At 34.6% G+C, this 12,310-nt stretch overlaps 1 protein-coding gene across 1 annotated transcript; it reads left to right on the top strand.

Annotated features, from left to right (window-relative positions):
• Positions 1-5,966: 5,966 nt before the first annotated feature.
• Positions 5,967-6,706, top strand: LOC105761576 (uncharacterized). Its single transcript, XM_012579427.2, has one exon. The coding sequence runs from the start codon at positions 6,133-6,135 to the stop codon at positions 6,595-6,597; it is 465 nt and encodes a 154-aa protein (XP_012434881.1). The 5' UTR covers positions 5,967-6,132; the 3' UTR covers positions 6,598-6,706.
• Positions 6,707-12,310: the final 5,604 nt, after the last annotated feature.

Below are 12,310 nucleotides of genomic sequence, written 5' to 3'. Positions count from 1 at the left end.
TCGAGAGGTGGAGACTTGAGACGCACACATTTCATCTTCCATGTGGAGAGTGCATTATCACTCTAGAAGATATCCATCTGCATTTGGGATTGCCGGTGGACGGGCACCCAGTGACCGGGTCTGCCCAATCTAGCAATTGGGAGGCGGTGTGCTACGAGCTTTTGGGCGCCGTTCTGGATAAAATGAATAGAGGTAAGGTGGAGATGGGCTAGTTACGTGCCACCTTCCCCGGTCTGAATGAAAATTCAACCGAAATTGAAAGAATCCGATATGCTCGAGCATACATTCTTCAAATAATTGGAGGCTATCTCATGGCCGACACGTCCACGAGCCGCAGTACATCTAAGGTGGTGCTAAAACTCGTTGATTTTAGAGCAAGGTGAATTTAGTTGAAGTCGCCATCTTGGCAACATTATATCGGGAGATGTGCGGGCGACCAAACCGAGGAGAGCAAAATCGAGGTTGCTGTCACTCATGCAATCATGGGCACGGTTTCACTTTCCATTTCTCGTCATCGAGTGAACCACCCATATACATTCCCACTCGTAACGAGGTAAATTTTATATTACATTTTGAAATTGTTATGTAGATTTTGTAAGAATAAAAGTATGCTAAAAATTTATTTAATTAGGTGGAACCATCCGGAAGTTATCGTGGATTACCGATGAACTTGAAGATATACGGCTTCTATTGGAGCAACGATTGGAAGCGTATAAGTATTATTGCAAATAGATATTTCCATCCATTCGCTAGTGGATTGATATTTAGTATTTAGTATTATGTATATATGTAATATTTCTATCATGTTCATGTAGTTTCAATGGACACCATACAAGGATCCGGCAGTCCGGGCAGTAATCCCGGAAGAGTTTTTACAAAATCTGAACGCTTGGCACGTGAAAGTGGTGTTGATCAACTATGCAACCGTGGAGCCCCACCAGACAGACAGAGTCCTACGACAGTTTGGATGTAGACAACCGATCCCGGCGGACCTTGAGGAGTTTGACGAGCACCACAAAATCGACCTTCGGTTGTTAGGTACGGATTGGCCTAGATACTGGTCAGTGTACATGGAAATATGGGAAAATCGTAATGAATATCTACCTACTCGGGAACCAATCATCGTTCCCGAGTTAGCGTGCGTTCCAGAATACATGCCATGGTTTAGGGCCCATGGGAAGCCGTATTTACTTACGCCGGAGGAGAGGCAGTGTCAATTGGAAGAATTCTCCCACCGCCGTCCTGTGCCACTGCAACTAATAGCCGATGAGTATACCTACCGAACATGAAGGTACCGTCAATTTGTACCAACGGCTTGCAGTACGGAAATGCGTCTCGGCATTGCTTAAAGGTCCAAAATAGGCGTTTGAACACTTGGCATCCACGTAGCAATCGGCCGTTGTAGTACGCATGTTCCGTTTCAAGGTCTCTAATGGCACCTGGAACGTATCTCTCTAGCACCTGACACCATTGCCATATTTCATTATATGAGGCGTCCCACTCACTATGCATCTTCTCCAATGCCTTTTGCTTAGCTATCCAAGCCTTGCGGTAAGAGGGCGTGTACCCCATTTGGCTACAGATTTTGGCAATTATCACCGGCACTGAAGTCCGAGGATCTGCTTTTATCGTGGGCAGTATCAAGATAGCCAACATAGTTGAATCCATTTTCGGATGATCTTCTGAAACACCTACAGAGGGAGGGAGTACATTACGTAATGCAACATTGGAAAATAAAAACATTATTCAGACACATTCAATACTGTACCTGCAGCATATGTATGTGGACCTTTGTACTTTTTGATCTCCCACAACCCTGTCCTCTTCCTTAACGAGGCGACGATTTTCCATGAACATGTGCCGTCTTGCACTGCACACTTCGCCTCAAACTTATCAGATTTTGATTTAACGACGTGGTAATTAACGCCGTTTTTGATGCTATGCTGTTTCAAAGCACCAATAAAACTATCCTTATTGGTAAACTGATTACCAACTTCAAGTTCACCGAGATCTGCCCCCGAACTTGTACGATCGCGCACCCGGTGTGGTAGATCTGGAAACTCTAACGCATCATCTGCTGACAAATCGACATTATGCATGTGGGCTGGAGGTGAGTATGCTCTGAATCGTGGATTTTCTTCATCATCTGCACTCATATCACCATCTTCACCTTTTGTTGGAATAGGCTCTGGTTCAGAAAATAATCCCACCTCTGCACCATCCGGCCCGGGCTCTCGAGGTGGATCCACATCGGAGTCACCTTCTAACCCACAATCATCTGCAGCGTACGACGTCCCCTCACCGGTTGATGTCGTAGGTAGTACGTCATCCCTTCTTCTGGGCATTTGATAACGTCCCCAATTGGATGTAGATTGCCATCTAGTAGAACTTGATGCAGTTCCCCAGCTCGTATTTCCAGCGTCAAACGTCGAGCCACCGACGTACATGTCCCATCCACCAACAGAGTGTCTTGGGGGGATGTGCATTCGACACCGCTACCGAACATGGGCTGTTCCATATTTTGTAACACGCTAACCGAGTGTCGGCCAGGGGTCGTGTATACATCTCGAACACCGGACGGAAGTACATCAGTTGGCGACGTAAATTGTACATATAACTCAATATAAGTTGCTCCGCTAGCAAGATGAGTCTGCACCATTGCCTCCAAGCTACGAGCACCTTTTATGTCGAATGAGTCATATGTCACCGGATCAACAGAAGAACAAAATCGATACGTCATTGACAGAACTTTCATTGGCGTTGTTCCGAAGATTTTACGCCTAATTCTTTTACGGAGTTCTGTAAAATCTATGTTTTGGCTAAATGACAGTTGCACCGTATTCTCCGACAAAAAAAACAACACCATTCTCGGTGTGGCAAACCTCACCATCGTAGTAAATAGCAGCACTAATACGTTCACTCATTTTGAAACTCTAACTTTCTTAGCCTCTCTAAAATGTTTCTGCTGTGAGTTATGCATTCTAAAAACATTTTCTGCCTAATTTATAGCCTCATTAAACTTGTTATCAGAGTAAAATCGCGTCCACGAGGCGATTTGACACTATTTGCTCGAAACGTCAAAAAATTATTTCCTACATGACCAATCAGAATATCGCGTCCACGGTAGCGATTTCACAATTCTTCTCATATAGCATCTCGGTATCGGCGATTTTATACTATTTGCTCAAGAAAAGTCAAAAAAATTATTTCTTACATGACCATCAGAGCGAAATCGCGTCCACGAGGCCACTATTTCACAATTTTTCTCAAATAGCATCCGGTAGAGCGATTTCCCACTATTTGACCAGATACGTCAACTCGAAAAAAAATTTTCCGACACTCCTAACCCCTAAAAAGCCTGCACCCTAAACCCTAAAAGCCATAAAACTCAAACGTAAAATCAGCGTCAAAATCGCGTCCCCGGTACCGCGCCAAGTGACAGGACATCGCGTCCACGTCAGCGCGACCTGCTGACGTGGACGGAAATCGCGTCCTGCTGACGTGGACGCGATGTCCTGTCACGTACCCTGACATCGCGCTGACGTGGACGCGATTTCGGGGAAAATGGCCTATTCCGGTAAATAATTAAAAAATCGGCCCATTTCGGTAATTTTTTAAAAAAATTGGCTTTTTTGGTAAATTAGCCTATAAATACGCTATTTAAAAATAAATACTAACAACATGTAAGGCTAGTGCCAACTGTCGAATTTAATTTCACAGTACACTAAGGAGCAGTAGCGCACGTCATAGCTAATGGTGGTGATCCACTCTGAATCATTACTGCAAGCTGAGTCGAATCAAAGTCATCGAGCCGGTCCGGGACGTGTTATCTCGAATCTTATAGGTCAGCATATGTTTGATGACGTCACCCTATGGCAAAGCGCTGACATCACAAATCTAAACGGGCTTTCGGTGAAGGCCACGTGGTAGAATTATTGGTACACTGATAGCTCCAGCTTCTTCCTTTGTGCTCTCTTCTCACGCTTTAAGTAAGCGCGTTGTATACACGCTTCAAGTGTATTTATTCAAATTTTAGGGCCTCAAAATTTTTATTTGGAAAATTTTAAATATCATTTTCATAACATAGAAAATTTAATAACCTTCCAAAAATATATACTAGTAGTTTTAATTGGGTGATTTTAATAAATATTTATATTTTCGAGGTTGAATATTCTATATATTTTTACTTGTATTAAATAAATATAGGTATAAAATTGAGTTATAAAGTCTCTTACTATATAAACTATGTGCGGTTTTAGTTCATATCACTTTTGATTTAAATTTCATTGTGTGTAAGTTTCGTTCAACTTTATTCTGATTTAGATTTGGATATATTATGAATTTTGATCTATTTTTAACTTTTTTCATTTTAATTACTTGATGTTGGTTGCAATTATACGAATATATATTATTTACAAGTAATTGTAATTTTTCATGTTTTTTTATTTTCTATAGTCAAATAATAATATTTTAATACCTTAAAATAGAGAAATTTAAAAATAGAATTATATTAGAAAAAAATAATTTTGGAACATTCTAAAATAATAGTGGGCGGAAAAAAAAGGTAAGAAGGAAGCTATGGTGTTTGACTGTTTGTTTAGAAATAGAAAAATGGGACTTAAAATTTTTGTTGTTGTTGCATATATTATAGTCTAACTATGGAGAGAAATAAAAAATAAAATCAATAATCAATGGTCGTGTAATCGAGTAGCGAGGAGTTTGATAGTTAGATAAACAAAATCTATAATTCAAGTTTTTGGATAGGGAAAAATACTATTTAGAAAGTTTAAATCCTCGTTTAGGGTTTCATTTGTCTTGATCAGTTGAAACTCACTGTGATTATCAGATACTAAGGTATTACACACATGATGTTTATCAAGCAAAGTCTATAATTCGAGATTTTGGATGGAGAAAATAGCGTATGAAAAGTTTTACGCCTTGTTTAGAGGGTTTAATCCATCTTGATTAGTTGAAACCCTATGTGACTATCAGATACTCATTAAGCAAAGTTTGAGTTTTTGGATGGAAAAAACAACACTTGGAAAGTTTTACTCCCCATTTATGGGGTTCGACCCATCTTGATTAGTTGAAAACCCTACGTGACTATAGCATACCAAAGTTTGACCACTTGATATTGCTTATTAAGCAAGGTCTACAGTTCGAGTCTTTGAATGGAGAAAATAATGCCGAGAAAGTTTTATTCCATGTTCAGGGGGTTCAACCTAGCTTGGCTTCAAATTTAGTTAGGATCCACTGTGAATATCGGGTACCAAGGTATGATCTTGATGCTAGTTAAGCAACATCTGGAGTTCAAGCCTTTGGATGAAGAAAGTAACATTGGGAAAATTTTATTTCTTACGTAATGAGTTTGACTTAGCTTGATTTCATATTTAATTGAGACTTGACGTGCCTATCAAATACCGGTGAGGAATGCAAAAAAAAAAGAGAAGAAGAAATCCTCAAATGATTAATGAGTAGGGATGTAAGCCGAGCCCAACGTGAATACTGTCGAGCTTAAGTTTGAGTTCAACTTGAAATTTAAAGCTCGATACTCGACTTGAGCTCAATCAAACATTTACTTTTAAGCTCGAACTCAATTAAACTTGTTTGCCAAGTTTTATACTCAAGCTCAAACTCAACTCGATAATTAAGTTTCTAATAGTTATATATATATTAAGACAACAAAGTAATTTAACAATATAAAAACATAAAAAAAAACTCGATAAAATTCATGAACCGTTCAAATCGAATGTTATTAAACTCAATTTCAATTCAATAATTACTAAATTAAATTCAAATTTTTTTCGAGTCGGAACTTAAATATCGTAGTATCTATGTACCATTTACACCCTAGCAGAGCGTGGGTGAAGCACGCTTTAAGCATAGCGTCTGGCTGTCTGTACAGATAAGCTTTCATTTTGTTGTTTTTATCCATCGGTTAAATCCCAACGTCCCTACCTATATTTTTTCATTTTCCATTTTCCTTCTCTCTGATTATCCTTTTTTCTCTCATCTTAATTTCCGGGAAACTCTCTTTTCCCCTTTCTAAATTCTCTTCTCAGCAAACTCTTTTTCCCCCCGAGAAAATCAGTAGTTCAGTACCCTTTTTTTTGCTTAAAAAAGCACTAAAAAATGGATGATTCAATCGGCAGTACTAGTACAACTTTGCATATCAGAAAAACACCCAAAAAATCCAAATCCAAGAAGAACAGTAAGCAAATCAAAGTAGTGTACATATCAAACCCCATGAAAGTAGAGATCAGTGCTTCAAACTTCATGGCCTTAGTGCAAAAACTCACCGGCCAAGACGCTGCTGAACTTCCCGAAGACCCCACCCTATTCACCGACGCTAATGAATCTGTCGTCGTCTCCGCCGAAGACGGAGGCGATCAAAGGGTACCCGACGCTGCAAAAAACACAACCTCCTCCGCTGCCGCCGACCATGCACGGGTGGTCCTCCAACAACAGTACCCCGCCTTTACCGATGATAATATTAATGCTCAAGGCGTCCCCTTCGATATCTACGACGACGACGTTTTTACACCCCAGATGATAGAGAATTTTACTGGGTTAATACCTCAAAGCCTTTTAATATGAAAATGTTGTAAGCTCTCTTTATTTTTAAGCCTTTTTATTTACTGTTATTTTTAACGTTAAATTCCAGGCCTAATTAACTATTAATCTCTTGTGATATTATCATTATTTACATTAGGGCTGCAATACATATATATATGTATGTATGTATAGATGGATGTAAGGTTTTGCTGTTCTTTCTTGGTGTGCTATATTTATGTTCTTAGGCTTGTTTCGATTTAAGTTTGGGTTTGTATGTGTGATTCGACATAATCAATCTCTAATATCACTATAAATAAAATAATGATCATTTACAGGGATCTAAATCTATTTTTAATTTTTTTCATCGTTAGAAATAATATCATTCATTACATCCACGATTACAAAATACTTACAAAAAAGCTAAATTTTGGGTAAGGGCAATCAAAAGAGTATAGTAAATATTTGTTTACATGCATTATTCATACATATATATATATGACCATACATTTGCTTTTTTTTCTAGATGAACTGATGGTGTATAAATTTATATATGACATCGCTTATATCTATTTTAACGATTTTAAAACTATTTATTAATTTATTGACATATTTCAATATGGTTAAATACTATGGATGCATCAAAACACAGGCACATAGGGTTTCATTTTTCTTTAGTTTTGGCTTGTTATGTGAAAGAACTGTCTCTCTCTCAATTATCAAACTTTGTAGTTACATACAAAAATGATGTTTCCCTTCTTGATGTTAAGCTGTAAGCCTACTAGGAAAAGATAGTGCACACATTGTTCCCTATGCTACTAAAATTTATATGTATGTATATATATATATGTTATATCAACATGGCTATATTCTCTTATTCCTTGAACTTTGATTGCTTTTGTCAACAAATTGCACCACTTTTATCTACAACTTTTGTTTCATTATTCTTTTTTTGTTTTAGAATTTTAGAACCCAAATTTTACTTTTAGCTCGATTGGTATGGGAATTGTTGCCAATACAGGAGGATGTGAGTTTGAGTGTGCTAAAGTGCATTATTCTTCTATTTATGAGCTGGGGAGGGACTATGGGTAGTTTTAAGTATTGTATAAAAAAGAATAGATATGATCAGAACAAATTTCTTCATCTTAGAGCTAGGCACATACATAATGAAAACAAAATCGAGTTTTAAAAGATTTTGAATAAAAACATAATACTACCCCAGAATTCAAAGATATTTGTATAGAAATGAAAATTTTCTTGAAAATGATAATATATAAATAGTAGATGGTGATATGAAAACATGACCAACACCTTCATCCCTTAGTATAGAAGGAATTTGATTGAATACATATGATAGTTACGGACAATTACGAGCCATTTGATTACTTTATTATTATAGACTTAAATTATAAACCCGAAAACTCTTAATCGTTAAATCTAACATCAAATGGCAAATCTACCATTTAGTCCCATCAAAATTTATAAAATTACAAGTGGTAAAATTACAGTTTGATCCTCTAATAATTTATGATTCATCTCTGTTCTCTTAAAGCAATTTTCTAACTTCATCCCTGATAATATATTCTTTTTATCATACATGTATGAAGTGGGGAAATTGAAGGAATTTAGATGTTAATTAATATGCTTTAAGGTACTCTCAAGTTGTTGCATTGCAAAAAGGTATTGACTTAATTCATTAAAAAGGGCATGCAAGTTGGGGGTGATAACAATAAAGTTGTGAAAAATACATATATGGATAGTGGCTACTTCAAGACCTAGAAACCACAAATTCAGCTATATACATATACGTGTATATATATATATTCCAGCCGCCTTTGGGATAAATTAAGATAAACAATAATGTTACAACCACGTATGGATAAAGGTGTTCTAGCAGTACTAAATTTGAGAAACAAAATAAAATCTTTGATTTTTTTCTATTTTATCTTTAATATCTATTTTACGATATATGAATATTAAATTCTTTGAATATCGTGATCGTTCTTTTAATAATGTTAACGTTAAATTCTTTTATTAGTAAAACTCATAAATGTTTTAAACTATTAGATTAAAAAATATGTGTTTAAGTATGTTCGAACACATAAATTAATAATATAATTTCTTCAAAAATGGTTGAATTAATAATATAATTTTATTTACTCAAAAAGAAAAATATTAACCATTCGACTTTTTCAAACTAAATCCTTGCTTTATTGGCTGTGTAGTTGCTAATAGCATTTTCTCCAACATTTTTGTCGTAGTTTTTGTTTAATAGAGGTGGTTTTATTTTTTCTTTTAATTTTTAGTCATGTTTTGGCATATATGTGAGATTTTTAGATATAAGAGTATCGCTTGATCTATTAGGAACCGTTTTCGAAGGGCTTTATTATGATAGAGCATAGTGATGGCGATAAATTCGAGATATTGATCGATGTTTATCGTCAAGTTGATTTGATGATAGCTTGTAATTTCCATTTTTGCCACAAAAACTTCAAAACATATTTAATAAATTTAATATTCAAAGAAAAAAGTTGAAACATTAATGATTGGATTTTTAATATATTTATTATTTATTATTTTTGTATTATATAATTTCATCCTTTTTACTTTACGAAAATTGAAATATCAATTTCTCTAATTTGTTAAAATTTAGTTTTTGTACATTACAAAAATTGATAAACTTTTGGAATCAAGGCTAATTACCTGTGTAATTTCTTAAATTCCCAGACTTTTCTCTACAAATTGAATTGTGTAATTGAGGTGTTCCGATTACACTCAATTCAATTAGATCAATTACTTGACATGCCACACATGTGTAACTACAAACAATTAATCCAAATTTAATTACTTGATGACTTTCCGAATACACTCATGATGTTACTCAATTAGATTAGCTTATCCATTTTTTATTGAATATGAAATTAAATTATGATAAATTAGAGTAAAAGGACTAAACTTCCAAAAAGATGAAATTCCAAATTAGAGTCTTAGACTATTATATTTTATCCTTTTCTTAATTTTTACAATTATAAATACAATAAATTTATAAATATACAAAGAATCAAACCAACTTAAAAAGAATCGAACAAAATCCACACATAGTTAAATCGAAAATCCACATATCATAATTATCGAACGAAACACACATATAATATTTACATATAATGAGATTAAAAACCTACACATCACAATTACGAATCATAAAACTCAAATCTGATATTAAACTGGAGCCTCTATCTTTACTAACAATGCTGCCCCCTCATGACACTTCATTTTAATAATTTTTTTTTGGTTAACGTGCTTGTATAAAAAAAAGTTGGATAGAGAGAAATAATTGATCGGAGATAAGGAAAAAGAGAAAAGTGAAGATGGCCGGTCATGTTGCATTGCACCAAGTGGCAACAAATAGACAAATTGATAGTACTCCAATCAATTTGCTCACGGGAAGCTTAAGGTTGTGTGCCATTAAGCTAGCTTTTGCTAGCCACCTCCATTCTTTTGTCTTTACTGTCCATGCAAGAGTTAATTGCATTAAACATCCCTAAATTATGACCTTTACTCTAAATTGATCAAGAAACTTCAAAACATTTTAATTACATCCTTAAATTATTGATGTTATATCAATCGAGTCTTTTCATTATTAAAACGGTTACTTTAACAAGTAAATGATATGTAAAATCTCCTGTAACAAGTAAAATTTTCATTTTAAATTATGCCATATAAGATCGACATCATATTTAACGGTTAAATTAACAATTTTATAGTAACAAAAAGACCTTATTGGTATAAAATCGATAGTTTGAAGATATAATTATAATATTTTAAAATTTAAAGATAAATTTAAAATGAGGGTTATAGTTTGAGGATGTTTGGTGCAATTAACTTCGCTTAATTACAATGATATCTTATTGTCATTTATCAACATGCAAATTTCTAGTCACATATGATTATATATACACCCATCACTTGTATTAGTGTAAATTGTAACCTTTAGTCACTAAAATTGACTCTTTTTTTAATATATATAATTGGGTGAGGGATGGGTTACTTGAGATTGAACCCAAACTCTTATGCCTCACAACATAATACCTTTGCCACTAGATTAAGAGGTTGTTGGTCAGATTTGACAATTTTTCTCACTTTGGTCCCTAATTTTTTTTGTCCACATTAGTTCTAAAATTTGGTAGCTTGTCCAAATTTAGTCTCTAAACTTGAATTTATTAAGGTACCATGACGTGACACTTTGAGATTGTGCCACATCATTACCTAAATTTTTTTATATTTTAGCTGATGATGTGGTACAATCTCGGAGTGCTATATCATCACAACGTAATAGAATCCAAGTTCAGAGGCCAAATTGAAATTTTTTTTCCAACTTTCAGGACTAATGTGGATCAAAATGAAAATTTAGGGACCAAGTTAAAAAATTTTATCAAGTTCAAGGCTAAATGTTGCTTTATCTCATTAATTTATATGTTTTAATTTATTTATTGTATTCCATGTACTATTTATGTAAATATTAATGTAAAAATTAAAATAAATTAAAATATCTAATTTAAAATTTTAACATTAAATATATGAATAAACATTTTTTAATTAATATGATAGTGATACTAAATTGATTTAAGACATTATATGTATGATTAGTGCGATTAGATAATAATAAATAGCTTGTTTGTTAAAAGTATTAATTTATAAGTAATTCTAAAATATTGGAATTCATCGTCCCTATAACACCTCCAACCATATCCCTCGCCAGAATCGAATTACGGAGCATTACCGGAGTTTTCAGATCAAAAGACATAAATTTTATCATTCATATAATATAACATTCATGTTAGAAACCAATTAAACTCATACATACTGTCCCTTATTCGAGCCCTCGAGGCCCAAAATACGCGTTAGAAATAAGTCGAGACTAATTCGAAAACTCAGGAAATTTTTCGAAATACATTAAAAATTTTCAAAGCTGCATGGCTCACACGGCCAAACCACATGCCCGTGGGCTAGGCCGTGTGAACATACTAACTTACAAACCTTTACAAGCCACAGGGGACACACGGCTGTGTCACCTGACCATGTGTCACACACGACTGAGACACACGCCCGTGTCTCTGATTCTGACCGTGTGGATGAAAACAGGCTATTTTATAAGCCATTTTTCTCACCCAATTTGGTGTCAACCTACAATCAATAGTGTGTATATAAACAAGTCATATTATAGCATCTAAAATCAATCGCTAAACATGTAGCATATTCACATAAAATCAATATGCCCTTAGGCATCTTAAATGACCAATACAATTATGTTTAACCATATATACCATGTAACCAAGTAATCAACTAACTTTTATGTCTAATCGCATTAATACACAACATGTAAATCATTTACTAGAACTTACCATTTGGTACCAGTTGTACCACTTATTCAATAACATAAAATACATATACACTTACTATAACATAATACCAAATCACACCAAGTCATAAAACATGATATGCATTTTCAACTACTATTTTGTCTTTCATTATTCCACACATCAACATTATAAGGCAAATTAAGCACATACTAAAATACCAAAACACAAACCAAATATATGACTAATCTCAACAAAACACATATAGAACAACATTTAACCAAAATAACCTATACATGCCATTATAACCAAAACCAAAACATTCAAAAGTACCGATAGAACCGATGGATAGTGTGATATAACTCTGGCAAGCTTCCAATCCAATTGAGCTTCCGATAATC

This window comes from Gossypium raimondii, chromosome 11 (assembly GCF_025698545.1).
Source record: "Gossypium raimondii isolate GPD5lz chromosome 11, ASM2569854v1, whole genome shotgun sequence".
In the NCBI taxonomy this organism is placed as follows: Eukaryota; Viridiplantae; Streptophyta; class Magnoliopsida; order Malvales; family Malvaceae; genus Gossypium; species Gossypium raimondii.
Note: the sequence above shows the minus strand (reverse complement) of the source record. Positions and strands in the feature narration are given on the sequence as shown.

Bases quoted from the DNA above. Each gene is read 5' to 3' on its own strand.
- LOC105761576 (XM_012579427.2), top strand. From the start codon at position 6,133: ATGGATGATTCAATCGGCAGTACTAGTACAACTTTGCATATCAGAAAA.